Here is a 24,038-nt window from a genome sequence, read left to right as displayed (position 1 = left end):
GAACCAGTAAGAGCTACGGTGGACGGTTTGACCAGTTTATTTATTTCTGTGAAAAGAGCTTTAGGTTTGCATTTAGCTTTGTTAATAACAGTAGAAAGATAGTTAGAGCGTGCAATGTTAAGTGCTTCTTTGTATTTCACTACTGAATCAGAATAGGCTATGGCGTGGACAAGAAGGGAGGATTTGTTGTGGAGTCTTTCAAGACGCCTACATTGAGTTTTCAGAACTCTGAGCTCAGGGGTAAACCAAGGAGAGGAATGAGTAGACGGAACAGTTCTAGTTATTAAAGGAGCAAGCTCATCCAATACATCACCAATCGATTTATCATAGGTAGAAACTATCTCATCAGGACACAGCAGATTGAGTGAGGAAGGAAGAGCAGAAACAGCAATGGCAGCGGAGAAATTTTCAACAGTTATAGTTTTCAGATTTCGGTAGGATATGATAGTGTTGGTTATAGGTTTTACAATGGGGAGTGAGAAATCAAAGAGAATTAGTTTATGATCAGAGATGCCCAGATCATGACCATGAGTATGCACATTGTCAATACCAACAGTACAGAGCAGATCGAGAGTATGAGAGTGAGAATGTGTTGGGAAGTCAATATGCTGAGATACTTCAAAATAATCCAGAACAGACAAAAAGTCTTTTGCAGCAGTACAATCAGAATCAACATGTATATTAAAGTCACCAAGCATCATTATTCTGTCATGCCGGGCAAAAGCGAGAGTGAGAAGTTCAGTCAGATCAGAGCAGAAGTTTGGGTTGTTTCTAGGGGGTCTATAAATCAGTAGAATCAGAAGCGGAGCGGGGCCAGCAAGTTGAAGTGAAATACATTCAAAACTTGGAACATCAAGAATGTCATATTTAGTCACTTTGTAATTGTTCTTAAAGATCACTGCCAGACCACCACCTCTACCACTAAGTCGAGGTTTTGTCAGATAACTATATCCAGCAGGGGTTAAAAGATTCAGCTCAACAAAATCGTCAGGTGTTTGCCAGGTTTCAGTCAGAAAGAGTAAATCCAGGTCTCTCTCAGTTGTAACATCATTCAGTAGTGTACCCTTGCCAGTCAGGGAACGAGTGTTCAAAAGTGCGCAGTTGTGTCGATGAGGAACATGCGACGAGTAGGTCACATCTTTAGTTAGGGGTATGAGAGTCCTGGCGCGGTGGAGAGTCACATCGTTACTATGGTAACGCTCCGATCTCGGCGACAGGATCACAGGTATTGAGAGACAGGAGTCGTAGTTATAAAACCACCTACGTTTAGCAGACCGATGGATATAACGTGTACGACGTGCAATTCCGAGAGTAGTACACAAATCAAACGTGGAGGATTCGAGACGGAATAGACGATTTAGGTTATGCAGTTGCAATGAAGTATAATTTAAATCCATGCCGTGAATGAGAAGCAGAGCAAGGCCAGCAAAGCCCAGGGCCAGCAGTCTCAATGCCGGAGAGTTATTAATGGCAAAGTACATCTCTTTGCAGTTTAAGACAGCACTCACAGAAAGCCGAATGGCCACCCACGTTACTACAACACCACGTTAGCCAAACCCAGCTGGTGATCCACAAAACTAAACTAAACAGCTCGCTAAACAAGTTAAAACTTGCCTACCTGCTGCATCAGATGTTATGGGACTCACAGATATGCAGCGGTAGAGGGCTCGCGGGGAAAGTAATGCGAGGCCACCACGTTAGCCAGACCAAAGAGGGCAGAACCACAATAAAACACTACGCAATGAATAAGGGGAAACTTACCCACCGAGAGTGCAGAAGAATGGTAAAGCCGAAACAGTGGACAGAGGGCTCGCAGGGATTTCACAAAGTGAGACGCTGAACAGAAGTTAGCAGAGATTGTCCAAATTGTCCAGGGAGTGTCAGAGACTTCCGAAAATGTAACATCCATGCAACTGATGCTTAACTCAAACATCCAACACTGTTCCATTAAGTTTTTATGTCCCGAGAAAGCACATCCAGAAGCCAGCAGCAGGTTTATCCCGATTATATATCCAGATTTCGTATCCCGAGAAAAGCATCCAGATTCTCCGTTCAGCAGTGTCGCCCAGAAGTAAACAACATGATGTTGAGCATGAAGCGTAACAAACAGAAAAAGTCCAGATTCCGTTCCAACAGAATCGCCCAGAGGCAAGCAACACGGTGTTAATATAGGAAACGTAACAAACAAAGATTTACAAAACAAAACAAAACAAAACAACGATTTGCGATGAGAAGCGGCAGCCAGTTCGCGCACAGCGTACTCTCACAAACAATAACTTGGTTTCCCCTGGTTACGCCTGACAGTTTATTTACTAGGTGTCCTCTATCACTTTTTAATGGACACCTTGCAGCCAATCAGAATCGAGTATTCACCCAGACCATGGTATAATGATGGATAGATGCACTTTAATGATGGATAGATGCACTTTAATGATGGATAGATGCACTTTTATGATGGATAGATGCACTTTTATGATGGATAGATGCACTTTAATGATGGATAGATGCACTTTAATGATGGATAGATGCACTTTTATGATGGACAGATGCTCTTTTATGATGGACAGATGCACTTTAATGATGGACAGATGCACTTTTATGATGGACAGATGCACTTTTATGATGGACAGATGCACTTTAATGATGGACAGATGCACTTTAATGATGGACAGATGCACTTTTATGATGGATAGATGCACTTTTATGATTGACAGATGCACTTTTATGATGATAGATGCACTTTTATGATGGACAGATGCACTTTTATGATGGACAGATGCTCTTTTATGATGGACAGATGCACTTTAATGATGGACAGATGCACTTTTATGATGGACAGATGCACTTTTATGATGGACAGATGCACTTTAATGATGGACAGATGCACTTTAATGATGGACAGATGCACTTTAATGATGGACAGATGCACTTTTATGATGGATAGATGCACTTTTATGATTGACAGATGCGCTTTTATGATGATAGATGCACTTTTATGATGGACAGATGCACTTTTATGATGATAGATGCACTTTTATGATGGATAGATGCACTTTTATGATGGACAGATGCACTTTTATGATGATAGATGCACTTTTATGATGGACAGATGCACTTTTATGATGATAGATGCACTTTTATGATGGATAGATGCACTTTTATGATGGACAGATGCACTTTTATGATGGACAGATGCACTTTTATGATGGACAGATGCACTTTTATGATGGACAGATGCACTTTTATGATGGACAGATGCACTTTTATGATGGACAGATGCACTTTTATGATGATAGATGCACTTTTATGATGGACAGATGCACTTTTATGATGATAGATGCACTTTTATGATGGACAGATGCACTTTTATGATGGATAGATGCACTTTTATGATGGACAGATGCACTTTTATGATGGACAGATGCACTTTTATGATGATAGATGCACTTTTATGATGGATAGATGCACTTTTATGATGGACAGATGCACTTTTATGATGGATAGATGCACTTTTATGATGGACAGATGCACTTTTATGATGGACAGATGCACTTTTATGATGGACAGATGCACTTTTATGATGGACAGATGCACTTTTATGATGATAGATGCACTTTTATGATGGATAGATGCACTTTTATGATGGACAGATGCACTTTTATGATGGACAGATGCACTTTTATGATGGACAGATGCACTTTTATGATGGATAGATGCGCTTTTATGATGATAGATGCACTTTTATGATGGACAGATGCACTTTTATGATGATAGATGCACTTTTATGATGGATAGATGCACTTTTATGATGGACAGATGCACTTTTATGATGATAGATGCACTTTTATGATGGACAGATGCACTTTTATGATGATAGATGCACTTTTATGATGGATAGATGCACTTTTATGATGGACAGATGCACTTTTATGATGGACAGATGCACTTTTATGATGGACAGATGCACTTTTATGATGGACAGATGCACTTTTATGATGGACAGATGCACTTTTATGATGGACAGATGCACTTTTATGATGATAGATGCACTTTTATGATGGACAGATGCACTTTTATGATGATAGATGCACTTTTATGATGGACAGATGCACTTTTATGATGGATAGATGCACTTTTATGATGGACAGATGCACTTTTATGATGGACAGATGCACTTTTATGATGATAGATGCACTTTTATGATGGATAGATGCACTTTTATGATGGACAGATGCACTTTTATGATGGATAGATGCACTTTTATGATGGACAGATGCACTTTTATGATGGACAGATGCACTTTTATGATGGACAGATGCACTTTTATGATGATAGATGCACTTTTATGATGGATAGATGCACTTTTATGATGGACAGATGCACTTTTATGATGGACAGATGCACTTTTATGATGGACAGATGCACTTTTATGATGGATAGATGCACTTTTATGATGGATAGATGCACTTTTATGATGGACAGATGCACTTTTATGATGGACAGATGCACTTTTATGATGGACAGATGCACTTTTATGATGGACAGATGCACTTTTATGATGATAGATGCACTTTTATGATGATAGATGCACTTTTATGATGGACAGATGCACTTTTATGATGATAGATGCACTTTTATGATGGATAGATGCACTTTTATGATGGACAGATGCACTTTTATGATGGACAGATGCACTTTTATGATGATAGATGCACTTTTATGATGGATAGATGCACTTTTATGATGGACAGATGCACTTTTATGATGGACAGATGCACTTTTATGATGGACAGATGCACTTTTATGATGGATAGATGCACTTTTATGATGGATAGATACACTTTTATGATGGACAGATGCACTTTTATGATGATAGATGCACTTATGATGGACAGATGCACTTTTATGATGATAGATGCACTTTTATGATGGACAGATGCACTTTTATGATGGATAGATGCACTTTTATGATGGACAGATGCACTTTTATGATGGACAGATGCACTTTTATGATGATAGATGCACTTTTATGATGGATAGATGCACTTTTATGATGGACAGATGCACTTTTATGATGGATAGATGCACTTTTATGATGGACAGATGCACTTTTATGATGGACAGATGCACTTTTATGATGGACAGATGCACTTTTATGATGGACAGATGCACTTTTATGATGGACAGATGCACTTTTATGATGATAGATGCACTTTTATGATGACAGATGCACTTTTATGATGGACAGATGCACTTTTATGATGGACAGATGCACTTTTATGATGATAGATGCACTTTTATGATGGATAGATGCACTTTTATGATGGATAGATGGACAGATGCACTTTTATGATGGATAGATGCACTTTTATGATGGATAGATACACTTTTATGATGGACAGATGCACTTTTATGATGATAGATGCACTTATGATGGACAGATGCACTTTTATGATGATAGATGCACTTTTATGATGGACAGATGCACTTTTATGATGATAGATGCACTTTTATGATGGACAGATGCACTTTTATGATGGACAGATGCACTTTTATGATGGATAGATGCACTTTCATCCATTCACTGCCATTATAAAGCTGGGAAGAGCAGGACATTTTTAATATAACTCTGATTGTGTTCGTCTGACAGAAGAATGTCATATACACCTAGGATGAGTTGAGGGAGAGTAAATCATGGGCTAATTTTTATTTTTGGGTGAACTATCCCTTTAATAGCAGAGAGAGATCGATATATCAGCCAGCTTGATTAATCGTGTAATTTGGTCAATTTTAGCTCTTTTTGTTGTCAATGAATAATAATTGTTTTGTCTTCATCAATGTCTGTGCCTGTCTCAATAGCTGCCGTTAAACTGTGTTATTGACACGAGTCTGTGTTATTGATAGGCTGAAGCAGCAGGAGGAGGCGGCGCGTGTGTGTGTGAGCGAGAGCGCAGACAAGCGTGTGTGTGTGAGCGTGGATGAGCACGTGACGCGTCTGCTGGAGGAGAGAGACACACTCCTGCGCACCGGCGTCTACACACACGACGACCGCATCATCTCTGAGCTCGACCGGCAGATCCAGCAGGCCATGGGCGGCAGGAGCACGTGACACACACATTACTGTCATTAATAAACTATATTCATCAGTCAAGACTGTTAGAGGACATGTTGAGTTTGTTTGCTCATGCTATTTCACTTCATTCTTATAACATTTCATGATGTTTTGCACAGATTTAGTCAAAATGTGTGATTTCATTTTCAGCAGGTGGCGCTGTTTCTTAACAAATCACTGCAGGTTTATTAGCACTTCAGACCTTCATCAGGGTTTATATGAGACTTTATTTATAGTTTGTCTGTGTGTTTTGTAGATGTGTGAATCTCGGATGAAATAAATATTTTCTGGTCTTTTTTCCTATTCTGTCGTCTTGACTTTCTTTTTGCTGTGCTGATCGAGACTAACGTCCACACGAAACACGAAATCACTGGAAAAAAGAGCTGAGAATTTTAGTCAGTCTGGCTTTTACTCTAAAGGAAAGAGTTTTCATGTGAAAACTGAGAATATTTTCTCTGGCTCAAAGTACCGGGCCAATAAAGTGAATTGATGACTGAATAAATTCTAGTGTCGGTCTGTGTGTTTAGTAAAATCTCTGTTTGTGTGATTCTTTTACCATTGATAACATTCATAAACATTTCTCTGAAGTTTGCTGCAAACCATTTTATGTTCATAAGGTTTAATGTTATACAAATGCTATTGATTTCTAAACTAGTTTGGATTAAAAACGTTCTGTTTGAAACGTGGTCCAAAAAAATAAACACACAGTAAATAATTGAAAGCAAGCAACATTTATTTTGAAGAGATTTAAAGTGAAAGAAACAAACTATTTGTTGAGACATCAATCTAATCAATGAGCCATAAATGTTGTGTAGATGAATGTGTTTGTGTTAAACCACCGAACATCTCTGTTCATTTCTGAAGCATAATACGCTTATTACAGCATTTTATGAACTAATATTATTGTAAGTGTTCCTCTTAACTTGGCCCTCTTTAAATGAAAGAATAACACGCAGCCGCTGACAGAGTAAGTGCTTTCATGTGGTGTATCGGCGCTCTCGAGCTCCAGCGCACATATTTCCACCAGTGTTATTATTCTAATGTGCTCATGATATCAAAGTTTGACATGGCAGTCCTGATGGTTTTCATAAATGCTTTCATGAACTCGTGAACTCGTGTGATGTTCGGGGCAGAGCACTGAGCCGCTGAAAACAGCGCTTGACGCTGATGATGTTTCTCCTACTGTACGACCCCTCCGAGACGCAGGCGCAGACGGTTCTCATTAATGTGGAAGAACATTTCTGCCACTTCAGAAAAAAAATCAGGCTTTGGTAAATCATAAACCACATTAAAAGTTAAAATGATGACATACTAAATCGTAATTATAGAATTAAAAGTTGAAATTATGACAAAATGATGACATTAAATCATAATTATGAGATTAGAAATTTAAAATTATGACAAAAATCTAAATAATGACAAAAAAATCGAGATTAAAAAATCAAAATTGACAACAACAAAAAAGACGACATACTAAATCATAATTATGAGACTAGAAAGTTGAAAAATTATGATAAAGTCTAAATTATGATAAATATATTTAATGACAAAAAACATAAAACATCATAAAAGTGCATCTATCCATCATAAAATTTTTATGACATACTAAATCAAAATTATGAGATTAGAAAGTCGACATTTTATGACATACTAAGTCATAATTATGAGATTAGAAAGTTTAAAAATTATGAGAAAGTAAAAATTATGATAATATATCAAATGACAAAAGTCGACATTTTATTACATACTCTAAATCAAAATGATGAGATTAAAAAATTTCAATTTTATGACATTAAATCAAAATTATGAGATTAAAAAATGTAAATTTTATGACATACTAAATAAAAATGATGAGATTAGAAAGATGAAATTTTATCACAATAAATAAAAATTATGAGATTAGAAAGTTGAAATTTTATGAGAAAGTCAAAATTATGATAATATATCAAATGACAAAAGTCAACATTTAAAATTTTATGACATTAAATCAAAATTGAATTTAGAAAGTTGATTTTTTTGACATACTAAATAGAAATTATGAGTCAAAATTATGATATACTACTAGACCATAATTATGAGATTAGAAAGTTGAAATTTCATGACATACTAAATCGAAATTATGAGATTAGAAAGTTAAAATTTTATGACACTAAATCAAAATTGGGATTAGAAAGTTGAAATTTTACGACATACTAAATCACAATTCTGAGATTAGAGTTGAAAATAGACAAAAAGTCGGAATTTTATGATATACTAAATCATTACTATGATTAGAAAGTCAGAATTTTATGACATACTAAATAGAAATTATAAGATTAGAAAGTTGAAATTATGACATAAAAGTAAAAATGATGATATACTAAATCATAATTATGAGACTAGAAGGTCGAAATTGACAAGAAGTCAATTTTATTACATACTAAATCAAAATTATGAGAAAAAGTTGACATTTTATGACATACTAAATCATGAGATTAGAAAGTCGAAATTTTATGACATACTAAATCATGAGATTAGAAAGTCAAAATTTTATGACATACTAAATAGAAATTATAAGATTAGAAAATCTAAATTATGACATAGCCTACTAAATCATAATTATGAGAAAGTCAAAATTATGACAAAAAGTCCAAATTATGATATGCTAAATCATAATTATGAGATGATGTGGATAGTGATAATTTTGACATACTAAATCAAAATTATGAGGTTAGAAAGATGATTTTTTTTCAAAATCAAAGTCATGAGATCATCAAAAAGGTCATAATTATGGTCATAATTCAACTTGGTCAGTTTCAACTTTTTAAGTATCAATTTCAACATTTGATCTCATAAATATGACTTAGAATGTCATCTTTACATCATAATCGCTTCTCTGCTGCAGAAACGGCCCTCCGCTCTTCAGAGCGCTCGGCGTAATGAACACTCGTCATGTGATCAACTCTAGACGAGGACAGGCATTTCTCACAGACTTTATATGTTTCCAATTAGACTTTTTGGAGACGTTTAAGAAAGTCTGACTTTCCTGCTAATTGGTTGTGAAAACGTGACCTCAGAGCGGCGAGCAGGAAATTCCACAGCGAGCGAGAGCCAGCGCTGAAACCCACGGGCCGTTCACATGTGTGTTTGCAGAATCATAACTCTCCTGATGATGTGTTTGGCCGGTGCGGTTCACAGCTCTGCGTTCCCAGCGCCGAGTCTGTGATTGATGCCACAAATCTCCACTATTTGTTTTACAAATGTGCGACGCTCCTCTGGGAACAATATGCAAGAACTGGGAACGTTCTACTGTCTGAAGAATTATTAAAATAGTTGTGCAAGAGAAAGCAGGTGGAAGACGATCCACTTTCTCCAAACCTCAGACGATGTTCAACAGCAGAAACACATCCTGAACATCCAGAAGCAGAAACACACCCTCAACATCCAGAAGCAGAAACACATCCTGAACATCCAGAAGCAGAAACACATCCTGAACATCCAGAAGCAGAAACACACCCTGAACATCCAGAAGCAGAAACACATCCTCAACATCCAGAAGCAGAAACACATCCTCAACATCCAGAAGCAGAAACACATCCTCAACATCCAGAAGCAGAAACACATCCTCAACATCCGGAAGCAGAAACACATCCTGAACATCCAGAAGCAGAAACACATCCTCAACATCCAGAAGCAGAAACACATCCTCAACATCCGGAAGCAGAAACACATCCTCAACATCCAGAAGCAGAAACACATCCTCAACATCCGGAAGCAGAAACACATCCTCAACATCCGGAAGCAGAAACACATCCTCAACATCCAGAAGCAGAAACACATCCTCAGCATCCAGAAGCAGAAACACATCCTCAACATCCGGAAGCAGAAACACATCCTCAACATCCAGAAGCAGAAACACATCCTCAACATCCAGAAGCAGAAACACATCCTCAACATCCAGAAGCAGAAACACATCCTCAGCATCCAGAAGCAGAAACACATCCTCAACATCCAGAAGCAGAAACACATCCTCAACATCCGGAAGCAGAAACACATCCTCAACATCCAGAAGCAGAAACACATCCTCAGCATCCAGAAGCAGAAACACATCCTCAACATCCAGAAGCAGAAACACATCCTCAACATCCAGAAGCAGAAACACATCCTCAACATCCGGAAGCAGAAACACATCCTCAACATCCAGAAGCAGAAACACATCCTCAACATCCGGAAGCAGAAACACATCCTCAACATCCGGAAGCAGAAACACATCCTCAACATCCAGAAGCAGAAACACATCCTCAACATCCAGAAGCAGAAACACATCCTCAACATCCAGAAGCAGAAACACATCCTCAACATCCAGAAGCAGAAACACATCCTGAACATCCAGAAGCAGAAACACATCCTCAACATCCAGAAGCAGAAACACATCCTCAACATCCGGAAGCAGAAACACATCCTCAACATCCAGAAGCAGAAACACATCCTCAACATCCGGAAGCAGAAACACATCCTCAACATCCGGAAGCAGAAACACATCCTCAACATCCAGAAGCAGAAACACATCCTGAACATCCAGAAGCAGAAACACATCCTCAACATCCGGAAGCAGAAACACATCCTCAACATCCGGAAGCAGAAACACATCCTCAACATCCGGAAGCAGAAACACATCCTGAACATCCGGAAGCAGAAACACATCCTGAACATCCAGAAGCAGAAACACATCCTGAACATCCAGAAGCAGAAACACATCCTCAACATCCAGAAGCAGAAACACATCCTCAACATCCAGAAGCAGAAACACATCCTCAACATCCAGAAGCAGAAACACATCCTCAACATCCAGAAGCAGAAACACATCCTGAACATCCAGAAGCAGAAACACATCCTGAACATCCAGAAGCAGAAACACATCCTGAACATCCAGAAGCAGAAACACATCCTGAACATCCAGAAGCAGAAACACATCCTGAACATCCAGAAGCAGAAACACATCCTCAACATCCAGAAGCAGAAACACATCCTCAACATCCAGAAGCAGAAACACATCCTCAACATCCAGAAGCAGAAACACATCCTGAACATCCAGAAGCAGAAACACATCCTGAACATCCAGAAGCAGAAACACACCCTCAACATCCAGAAGCAGAAACACATCCTCAACATCCAGAAGCAGAAACACATCCTCAACATCCAGAAGCAGAAACACATCCTCAACATCCGGAAGCAGAAACACATCCTCAACATCCGGAAGCAGAAACACATCCTCAACATCCAGAAGCAGAAACACACCCTCAACATCCAGAAGCAGAAACACACCCTCAACATCCAGAAGCAGAAACACATCCTCAACATCCAGAAGCAGAAACACATCCTCAACATCCAGAAGCAGAAACACATCCTCAACATCCAGAAGCAGAAACACATCCTGAACATCCAGAAGCAGAAACACATCCTGAACATCCAGAAGCAGAAACACACCCTCAACATCCAGAAGCAGAAACACATCCTCAACATCCAGAAGCAGAAACACATCCTCAACATCCAGAAGCAGAAACACATCCTCAACATCCGGAAGCAGAAACACATCCTCAACATCCAGAAGCAGAAACACATCCTCAACATCCAGAAGCAGAAACACATCCTCAACATCCAGAAGCAGAAACACATCCTCAACATCCAGAAGCAGAAACACATCCTCAACATCCGGAAGCAGAAACACATCCTCAACATCCAGAAGCAGAAACACATCCTCAACATCCAGAAGCAGAAACACATCCTCAACATCCAGAAGCAGAAACACATCCTCAACATCCAGAAGCAGAAACACATCCTCAACATCCAGAAGCAGAAACACATCCTCAACATCCGGAAGCAGAAACACATCCTCAACATCCGGAAGCAGAAACACATCCTCAACATCCAGAAGCAGAAACACATCCTGAACATCCAGAAGCAGAAACACATCCTCAACATCCAGAAGCAGAAACACATCCTGAACATCCAGAAGCAGAAACACATCCTCAACATCCAGAAGCAGAAACACATCCTCAACATCCAGAAGCAGAAACACATCCTCAACATCCGGAAGCAGAAACACATCCTCAACATCCGGAAGCAGAAACACATCCTGAACATCCAGAAGCAGAAACACATCCTGAACATCCAGAAGCAGAAACACATCCTCAACATCCAGAAGCAGAAACACATCCTCAACATCCAGAAGCAGAAACACATCCTCAACATCCAGAAGCAGAAACACATCCTCAACATCCAGAAGCAGAAACACATCCTCAACATCCAGAAGCAGAAACACATCCTCAACATCCAGAAGCAGAAACACATCCTGAACATCCAGAACATCCAGAACATCCTCAACATCCAGAAGCAGAAACACATCCTCAACATCCAGAAGCAGAAACACATCCTGAACATCCAGAAGCAGAAACACATCCTCAACATCCAGAAGCAGAAACACATCCTCAACATCCAGAAGCAGAAACACATCCTCAACATCCAGAAGCAGAAACACATCCTCAACATCCAGAAGCAGAAACACATCCTCAACATCCAGAAGCAGAAACACATCCTCAACATCCAGAAGCAGAAACACATCCTCAACATCCAGAAGCAGAAACACATCCTCAACATCCAGAAGCAGAAACACATCCTGAACATCCAGAAGCAGAAACACATCCTGAACATCCGGAAGCAGAAACACATCCTCAACATCCGGAAGCAGAAACACATCCTCAACATCCGGAAGCAGAAACACATCCTCAACATCCAGAAGCAGAAACACATCCTCAACATCCAGAAGCAGAAACACATCCTCAACATCAGAAGCAGAAACACATCCTCAACATCCAGAAGCAGAAACACATCCTCAACATCCAGAAGCAGAAACACATCCTCAACATCCGGAAGCAGAAACACATCCTCAACATCCAGAAGCAGAAACACATCCTCAACATCCAGAAGCAGAAACACATCCTCAGCATCCAGAAGCAGAAACACATCCTGAACATCCAGAAGCAGAAACACATCCTCAACATCCAGGAGCAGAAACACATCCTCAGCATCCAGAAGCAGAAACACATCCTCAACATCCAGAAGCAGAAACACATCCTGAACATCCAGAAGCAGAAACACATCCTCAACATCCAGAAGCAGAAACACATCCTCAACATCCAGAAGCAGAAACACATCCTCAACATCCAGAAGCAGAAACACATCCTCAACATCCAGAAGCAGAAACACATCCTCAACATCCAGAAGCAGAAACACATCCTGAACATCCGGAAGCAGAAACACATCCTGAACATCCGGAAGCAGAAACACATCCTCAACATCCGGAAGCAGAAACACATCCTCAACATCCAGAAGCAGAAACACATCCTCAACATCCAGAAGCAGAAACACATCCTCAACATCCAGAAGCAGAAACACATCCTCAACATCCAGAAGCAGAAACACATCCTCAACATCCAGAAGCAGAAACACATCCTCAACATCCAGAAGCAGAAACACATCCTCAACATCCAGAAGCAGAAACACATCCTCAACATCCAGAAGCAGAAACACATCCTCAACATCCAGAAGCAGAAACACATCCTCAACATCCAGAAGCAGAAACACATCCTCAACATCCAGAAGCAGAAACACATCCTCAACATCCAGAAGCAGAAACACATCCTCAACATCCAGAAGCAGAAACACATCCTCAACATCCAGAAGCAGAAACACATCCTGAACATCCAGAAGCAGAAACACATCCTCAACATCCAGAAGCAGAAACACATCCTCAACATCCAGAAGCAGAAACACATCCTCAACATCCAGAAGCAGAAACACATCCTCAACATCCGGAAGCAGAAACACATCCTGAACATCCGGAAGCAGAAACACATCCTGAACATCCAGAAGCAGAAACACATCCTCAACATCCAGAAGCAGAAACACATCCTGAACATCCAGAAGCAGAAACACATCCTCAACATCCAGAAGCAGAAACACATCCTCAACATCCAGAAGCAGAAACACATCCTCAACATCCGGAAGCAGAAACACATCCTCAACATCCGGAAGCAGAAACACATCCTCAACATCCGGAAGCAGAAACACATCCTCAACATCCGGAAGCAGAAACACATCCTGAACATCCAGAAGCAGAAACACATCCTCAACATCCAGAAGCAGAAACACATCCTCAACATCCAGAAGCAGAAACACATCCTCAACATCCGGAAGCAGAAACACATCCTGAACATCCAGAACATCCAGAACATCCTCAACATCCAGAAGCAGAAACACATCCTGAACATCCAGAAGCAGAAACACATCCTCAACATCCAGAAGCAGAAACACATCCTCAACATCCGGAAGCAGAAACACATCCTCAACATCCGGAAGCAGAAACACATCCTCAACATCCGGAAGCAGAAACACATCCTCAACATCCGGAAGCAGAAACACATCCTGAACATCCAGAAGCAGAAACACATCCTCAACATCCAGAAGCAGAAACACATCCTCAACATCCAGAAGCAGAAACACATCCTCAACATCCGGAAGCAGAAACACATCCTCAACATCCGGAAGCAGAAACACATCCTCAACATCCGGAAGCAGAAACACATCCTCAACATCCGGAAGCAGAAACACATCCTGAACATCCAGAAGCAGAAACACATCCTCAACATCCAGAAGCAGAAACACATCCTCAACATCCAGAAGCAGAAACACATCCTGAACATCCAGAAGCAGAAACACATCCTCAACATCCGGAAGCAGAAACACATCCTGAACATCCAGAAGCAGAAACACATCCTCAACATCCAGAAGCAGAAACACATCCTCAACATCCGGAAGCAGAAACACATCCTCAACATCCGGAAGCAGAAACACATCCTCAACATCCGGAAGCAGAAACACATCCTCAACATCCGGAAGCAGAAACACATCCTGAACATCCAGAAGCAGAAACACATCCTCAACATCCAGAAGCAGAAACACATCCTCAACATCCAGAAGCAGAAACACATCCTGAACATCCAGAAGCAGAAACACATCCTCAACATCCGGAAGCAGAAACACATCCTGAACATCCAGAAGCAGAAACACATCCTCAACATCCGGAAGCAGAAACACATCCTGAACATCCAGAAGCAGAAACACATCCTCAACATCCAGAAGCAGAAACACATCCTCAACATCCGGAAGCAGAAACACATCCTCAACATCCGGAAGCAGAAACACATCCTCAACATCCGGAAGCAGAAACACATCCTCAACATCCGGAAGCAGAAACACATCCTCAACATCCGGAAGCAGAAACACATCCTGAACATCCAGAAGCAGAAACACATCCTCAACATCCGGAAGCAGAAACACATCCTCAACATCCGGAAGCAGAAACACATCCTCAACATCCGGAAGCAGAAACACATCCTCAACATCCGGAAGCAGAAACACATCCTGAACATCCAGAAGCAGAAACACATCCTCAACATCCAGAAGCAGAAACACATCCTCAACATCCAGAAGCAGAAACACATCCTCAACATCCAGAAGCAGAAACACATCCTGAACATCCAGAAGCAGAAACACATCCTCAACATCCGGAAGCAGAAACACATCCTCAACATCCGGAAGCAGAAACACATCCTCAACATCCGGAAGCAGAAACACATCCTGAACATCCAGAAGCAGAAACACATCCTGAACATCCAGAAGCAGAAACACATCCTGAACATCCAGAAGCAGAAACACATCCTCAACATCCAGAAGCAGAAACACATCCTCAACATCCAGAAGCAGAAACACATCCTCAACATCCAGAAGCAGAAACACATCCTGAACATCCAGAAGCAGAAACACATCCTCAACATCCAGAAGCAGAAACACATCCTGAACATCCGGAAGCAGAAACACATCCTCAACATCCAGAAGCAGAAACACATCCTGAACATCCAGAAGCAGAAACACATCCTCAACATCCAGAAGCAGAAACACATCCTGAACATCCAGAAGCAGAAACACATCCTCAACATCCAGAAGCAGAAACACATCCTGAACATCCAGAAGCAGAAACACATCCTCAACATCCAGAAGCAGAAACACATCCTGAACATCCGGAAGCAGAAACACATCCTCAACATCCAGAAGCAGAAACACATCCTCAACATCCAGAAGCAGAAACACATCCTCAACATCCAGAAGCAGAAACACATCCTCAACATCCAGAAGCAGAAACACATCCTGAACATCCAGAAGCAGAAACACATCCTGAACATCCAGAAGCAGAAACACATCCTCAACATCCAGAAGCAGAAACACATCCTGAACATCCAGAAGCAGAAACACATCCTCAACATCCAGAAGCAGAAACACATCCTCAACATCCAGAAGCAGAAACACATCCTCAACATCCAGAAGCAGAAACACATCCTCAACATCCGGAAGCAGAAACACATCCTCAACATCCAGAAGCAGAAACACATCCTCTCGAGAAGTTTAATGTGACGTTTCCCTCGAGAGTTCAATCATTCATCAATATCTCATAAACACACTCACAGAGAAGAGTTATGAACAAATGTTCTTCCAGTAAAACCTTCATTCAAAGTTATCTGGTCTTTAATAATGTTCTCAAAACATCGGCACAAAAACATTAGTTCTGAAAAATTCTGTTTGATGTTCGTCTAACATTTTATGCTGAATGTTTCAGAGCGTTCAGAGAACATTCAAAAGAGACGTTTCCAAGATGTCCGGGAACTGGACGTTTCAGAGAACATTAAGGAATAACTTCTTCATAACTTAACGAGGAAATGTTTGCTGGCTGGACTACAGTCATCTCGCTCTTTCCCAGATACTGGAACAGAAATATGTCCAAGAACGTTTGGTTAATGCTACAGTTTTCTATATGTCAATCATTTGTTAACAAACAAGTATTCATTACTTCAGTGGCTCATTGTTTCTGCATTAAATTATTACATTGTTCAAATTAATAAATTTTTAGCTAACTGTGATTTGTACAGTGCTATGCATAAGTTTAGACACCCATACTAAAGTTGACTAAAAAGAGGAATAAAAAAATCATCTTTTGGAAATTGAACTTAATGCCTTAATTAAAAAATTTTGGAAAAATCCAACCTTTAAGGACACCAATTGTCTTTGTGAATGAATAATGTATGGTAAATAAATAAATGTTCTTCCTTAAAATACAGGGCGCATAAGTTTGGACACCCCTATGTTAAATTCCCATAGAGGCAGGCAGATTTTTATTTTTAAAGGCCAGTTACTTCATGGATCCAGGATACTATGCATCCTGATAAAGTTCCCTTGGCCTTTGGAATTAAAATAGCCCCACATCATCACATAGCCTTCACCATACCTAGAGATTGGCATGGTTTTATTTCAGTTAGCCTAATAGCTAGTTTGATTTGCATTGAGAGATGATCTTATGGAAAGTACTCCATGCCAATCTCTAGGTATGGTGAAGGCTATGTGATGATGTGGGGCTATTTTAATTCCAGAGGCCAAGGGAACTTTATCAGGATGCATAGTATCCTGGATCCATGAAGTAACTGGCCTTTAAAAATAAAAATCTGCCTGCCTCTATGGGGATTTAACATAGGGGTGTACTAACTTATGCACCATGTATTTTAAGGAAGAACATTTATTTATTTACGATACATTATTCATTCACAAAGAAAATTGGTGTCCTTAAAGGTTGGATTTTTCCTCATTTTTTAAATTAAGGCATTAAGTTCAATTTCCAAAATATGATTTTTTATTCCTCTTTTTAGTCAACTTTAGCATGGGTGTCTAAACTTATGCATAGCACTGTATATGTTTATTTCTGAAATACATAACTCAGACAGTTTCTTCTGATATCAGATCACTGTAAATTGATGTATTTTCTGTAAAGCTGCTTTGGAACGATGTGTAAAAGAGAACGATGTGAAAAGCGCTGTACAAATAAATGTGAATTGAATTGAATTAACGTTGCCATGAAGTTATGAAAAGTTATTTCTGAATGTTCAAAACTTGTTTTTCTTGGTTATGTGAACGTTAAGGAAACATTGTATCATTCTTTAAACATTATGTTACTTTTGAATGTTCTCTGACACAAGTAACAACATTTAAAACTTTTAGAAGAATGTCCAACTAAAACGTTTGAAATGAAAACGCTCCATGATCGATGTATAAATCATGTGTTTGTGCTGATGTTTTGAGAACATTATTAAAGACCAGATAACTTTGAACAAACGTTCTATTAATGTTCCTGAGGAACGTTTGATCATAACTTTGAGAACCTTGAGACAATGTAACAATGCAAAAACAATCTTCTTCCTCAGTGTTACTGTCTCGTTCTCCAACTAAACATTCTTAAATCAAGAGACATTTACTGGAGAAGCAGCAAAATGACTGAAGATATTAAGACTGAACAATATCTGCCAGTGGAGTCTGAGAAATACACTCTTCACTTTGACTGAGGATTGTTTTTCTGGCCTCACTGCAGACACACACACGGCAGACACACACACTGAGGACACACTGCAGACACACACTGAGGATGAAGGTTTGTGAAGTTGTTCTCTGGTTTGTCAGGAAACGCCCCACAGACCTCGATCTGATGATGATGTGTAACTGTGGAGGAACGCTGAGACTGTGAATAGCAGATTTTCCAGAACTCTATATTAAGAGTGTGAGTATCGCTGTAATAGACGAGCCAAACTAAACACAACAATGCCAGAAACGTTAGGATAATGTTGATGTAATCCGGTCCAATCGTTTCTCAGCGCGCGCGAAACAAACACACGAGCGCGAGACGGATCAGTGTGTTCATAAATCAGATGGTGTGTGTTCACATGTGCGACCCGAGACACCGGCGCTGGGGGACGTGACCTGAACCCACAGGGGCCCGAGACGCACAGACACCGCAGGGGCCCCGGTGCCCGAGAGATGCATCACACCGGCACAAGACGGATCTCACGCTTCTGCAGAGCAAGAGACAGAATCACACGTGTGTGTGTGTGTATGAAGAGGCAAACAGGAGCCGGAAAATTCTTAACCCAAAAATCTTTTTTTTACTTAGTATTTATGCACTGTTGTCCATTAAAAATATATATAAAAAATTCTTAACCCCCCAAAATATTTTACTAAGAATTTTTGCTTTGTTGTCCATTAAAAATATATACAAAATTCTTAACAAAAAAAATAATTTACTAAGTATTTTTGCTTTGTTGTCCATTAAAAATATATATATTTTTAAAAATCTCAACCCAAAAATGTATTTTTGCTTTGTTGTCCATTAAAAATACATAGTAAATTAAAAAAATTTTTGGTTAAGAATTTTGTATGTATTTTTAATGGACAACAAAGCAAAAATACATTTTTGGGTTGAGATTTTTAAAAATATATATATTTTTAATGGACAACAAAGCAAAAATACATTTTTTGGTTAAGATTTTTAAAAAATATATTTTTAATGGACAATAAAGCAAAAATACTTACAAAATTCTTAACCAAAAAAAAACATTTATTTACTAAGTATTTTTGCTTTATTGTCCATTAAAAATATATATAAAAAAAAAATCTTAACCAAAAAAATTATTTTTGCTTTGTTGTCCATTAAAAATATATACAAAATTCTTAACAAAAAAAAAATTAATTTACTAAGTATTTTTGCTTTGTTGTCCATTAAAAATATATAAAAAATTCTTAACAAATTTTTTTTTTAAATTTACTAAGTATTTTTGCTTTGTTGTCCATTAAAGATATTTTAAAAAATCTCAACCAAAAATGTATTTTTGCTTTGTTGTCCATTAAAAATATATATTTAAAAAAAAATCTCAACCCAAAAATGTATTTTTGCTTTGTTGTCCATTAAAAATATATACAAAATTCTTAACAAAAAAAAATTCATTTACTAAGTATTTTTGCTTTATTGTCCATTAAAAATATATACAAAATTCTTAACAAATAAAAAAATAATTTACTAAGTATTTTTGCTTTATTGTCCATTCAAAATCTTTAAAAAAAAATCTTAACCAAAAATGTATTTTTGCTTTGTTGTCCATTAAAAATATATATTTTTAAAAAAATCTCAACCCAAAAATGTAATTTTTGCTTTGTTGTCCATTAAAAATATATACAAAATTCTTAACAAATAAAAAATTTATTTACTAAGTATTTTTGCTTTATTGTCCATTAAAAATCTTTAAAAAAAAATCTTAACCAAAAAATGTATTTTTGCTTTGTTGTCCATTAAAAATATATACAAAATTCTTAACAAATAAAAAAATAATTTACTAAGTATTTTTGCTTTATTGTCCATTAAAAATCTTTAAAAAAAACTTAACCAAAGAATGTATTTTTGCTTTGTTGTCCATTAAAAATATATACAAAATTCTTAAAAAAAAAAAAAATTAATTTACTAAGTATTTTTGCTTTGTTGTCCATTAAAAATATATATTCTTTAAAAATCTCAACCCAAAAATGTATTTTTGCTTTGTTGTCCATTAAAAATATATACAAAATTCTTAACAAAAAAAATAATAATTAATTTACTAAGTATTTTTGCTTTGTTGTCCATTAAAGATATTTTTAAAAATCTCAACCCAAAAATGTATTTTTGCTTTGTTGTCCATTAAAAATATATACAAAATTCTTAACAAAAAATAAATAATTTACTAAGTATTTTTGCTTTATTGTCCATTAAAAATCTTTAAAAAAAATCTTAACCAAAAAATGTATTTTTGCTTTGTTGTCCATTAAAAATATATACAAAATTCTTAACAAAAAAAAAATAAATTTACTAAGTATTTTTGCTTTATTGTCCATTAAAAATCTTTTAAAAAAATCTTAACCAAAAAATGCATTTTTGCTTTGTTGTCCATTAAAAATATATACAAAATTCTTAACAAAAAATAAATAAATTAAGTATTTTGCTTTATTGTCCATTAAAAATATATATAAAAAAATCTTAACCAAAAAAATTATTTTTGCTTTGTTATCCATAAAAATATATAAAAACTGTTAACCCAGAAAAAATACAATTTTACTAAGTATTTTTGCTTTATTGTCCATTAAAAATCTTAAAAAAAAAATCTTAACCAAAAAATGTATTTTTGCTTTGTTGTCCATTAAAAATATATAAAAAATTCTTAACAAAATTTTTTTTTATTTACTAAGTATTTTTGCTTTATTGTCCATTAAAAATATATATAAAAAAATCTTAACCAAAAAAATTATTTTTGCTTTGTTATCCATAAAAATATATAAAAACTGTTAACCCCCCAAAAAATTTACTAAGTATTTTTGCTTTGTTGTCCATTAAAAATATATACAAAATTCTTAACCAAAAATAAAATTTTACTAAGTATTTTTGCTTTGTTGTCCATTAAACATATATATTTTTTTTAAATCTCAAACCAAAAATGTATTTTTGCTTTGTTATCCATTAAAAATATATACAAAATTCTTAACCAAAAATACAATTTTACTAAGTATTTTTGCTTTGTTGTCCATTAAAAATATATACAAAATTCTTAACAAAAAAAAATAATAATTAATTTACTAAGTATTTTTGCTTTGTTGTCCATTAAAGATATTTTTAAAAATCTCAACCCAAAAATGTATTTTTGCTTTGTTGTCCATTAAAAATATATACAAAATTCTTAACAAAAAATAAATAATTTACTAAGTATTTTTGCTTTATTGTCCATTAAAAATCTTTAAAAAAAATCTTAACCAAAAAATGTATTTTTGCTTTGTTGTCCATTAAAAATATATACAAAATTCTTAACAAAAAATAAATAAATTTACTAAGTATTTTTGCTTTATTGTCCATTAAAAATCTTTAAAAAAAATCTTAACCAAAAAATGCATTTTTGCTTTGTTGTCCATTAAAAATATATACAAAATTCTTAACAAAAAATAAATAAATTTACTAAGTATTTTTGCTTTATTGTCCATTAAAAATCTTTTAAAAAAATCTTAACCAAAAAATGCATTTTTGCTTTGTTGTCCATTAAAAATATATACAAAATTCTTAACAAAAAATAAATAAATTAAGTATTTTGCTTTATTGTCCATTAAAAATATATATAAAAAAATCTTAACCAAAAAAATTATTTTTGCTTTGTTATCCATAAAAATATATAAAAACTGTTAACCCAGAAAAAATACAATTTTACTAAGTATTTTTGCTTTATTGTCCATTAAAAATCTTTAGAAAAAAATCTTAACCAAAAAATGTATTTTTGCTTTGTTGTCCATTAAAAATATATAAAAAATTCTTAACAAAAATTTTTTTTATTTACTAAGTATTTTTGCTTTATTGTCCATTAAAAATATATATATAAAAAAATCTTAACCAAAAAAATTATTTTTGCTTTGTTATCCATAAAAATATATAAAAACTGTTAACCCAGAAAAAATAAAATTTGACTAAGTATTTTTGCTGTTATCCATTAAAAATATATAAAAACTCTTAACCCCCCAAAAAATTTACTAAGTATTTTTGCTTTGTTGTCCATTAAAAATATATACAAAATTCTTAACCAAAAATAAAATTTTACTAAGTATTTTTGCTTTGTTGTCCATTAAACATATATTTTTTTTAAATCTCAAACCAAAAATGTATTTTTGCTTTGTTATCCATTAAAAATATATACAAAATTCTTAACCAAAAATACAATTTTACTAAGTATTTTTGCTTTGTTGTCCATTAAAAATATTTTTTTTAAATCTCAACCGAAAAATGTATTTTTGCTTTGTTGTCCATTAAAAATATATAAAAATTCTTAACCCCCCAATTTTTTTTACTTAGTATTTATGCTTTGTTGTCCAATAAAAATATATTTTTTTAAAATCTTAACCAAAAAATGTATTTTTGTTTTGTTGTCCATTAAAAATAAATAAAAAATTCTTAACCCAAAAATCTTTTTTTACTTAGTAGTTTTGCTTTGTTGTCCATTCAAAATATATAAAAATTCTTAACCCCATCATTTTTACTTAGTATTTTTGCTTTGTTGTCCATTAAAAATATATATAAAAATGTAACCAAAAAATGTTTTTTTACTTAGTATTTTCAAAATCATTAGTGAGTTTGTGTTTAAAACGGGAACAAATATCAGCCAATGGAGTCAGAAAAATAATCTTGTTTTCTCTTTGAGTTAAGATTATTTTTCTGACTCCATCGTCAGATATTTGTTCTTCTTTTAAACACAAACTCACTTCATTTTGATGCATTTTTTCAGACTTAATATCTTCAGTCAATTTGTTTTTCCAGTAAATGTATCTTGATTTAAGAAAAACTCACAGCCGGAAAATACCTTTAGATCCTGGTGAATTATTGGACGCTGAACACCAAAACATTTATTTTGCTTTGTTGTCCATTAAAAATTCTTAAATTAAGATAAATATCAGAGATAAATATCTGTTTCTTTGTAAATATCAGAGAAATGTACTTATAATTTATCAGTGGAAATGACAGTAAATCCTGTATGATTATTTTCGTCTAGATTTAATTGAGAAGCTGAAGGACTTCAGAGATGACTAGACTGACTCCAATTAAACATTCAATGAAATCACGATCATTTAAAGTTCATCAAACACAATCAACCAGTTTAATGTTAATCAAAGTTTGGTCGTTACTTTATTCACAAGAACATTTGTTGGCCGGTTGTTTCTGTACAAACATGTTGAAATCATGCAAACGAAAGATGATTTGAGCCGAACACATCTGGAAAATACAGTTTCACAGAGTTTCACATGATTCATAAAAACTAAATAGATTCTGTGTGTTTAGAAAAGGAGTTTCCATTCAGTGACTTTGGTTTGAGTGAAACATCATAAAGTTCTCCATGATTTACAGAGAGTCTCATGATCTTATTAAAGCTCTGAGAAACAGAAGATAGAAAGTTCAATAACA

At 36.1% G+C, this 24,038-nt stretch overlaps 1 protein-coding gene across 1 annotated transcript in view; it reads left to right on the top strand.

Moving 5' to 3' along the window:
- Positions 1 to 6,640, top strand: part of cep120 (centrosomal protein 120) — a 43,035-nt gene extending 36,395 nt beyond the window's left edge. Inside the window, exon 20 of the mRNA XM_079896369.1 lies at positions 5,905 to 6,640. Coding sequence (XP_079752495.1) covers positions 5,905 to 6,109 — 205 coding nt within the window. The 3' untranslated portion in view covers positions 6,110 to 6,640. The remainder of the gene's footprint in view (positions 1 to 5,904) is intronic.
- Positions 6,641 to 24,038: the final 17,398 nt, after the last annotated feature.

This window comes from Squalius cephalus (genome assembly GCF_949319135.1).
Source record: "Squalius cephalus genome assembly, chromosome: 16".
Classification (NCBI taxonomy): domain Eukaryota; kingdom Metazoa; phylum Chordata; class Actinopteri; order Cypriniformes; family Leuciscidae; genus Squalius; species Squalius cephalus.
The sequence above is the reverse complement of the archived record's forward strand: the minus strand, read 5'-3'. Positions and strand labels throughout refer to the sequence as shown.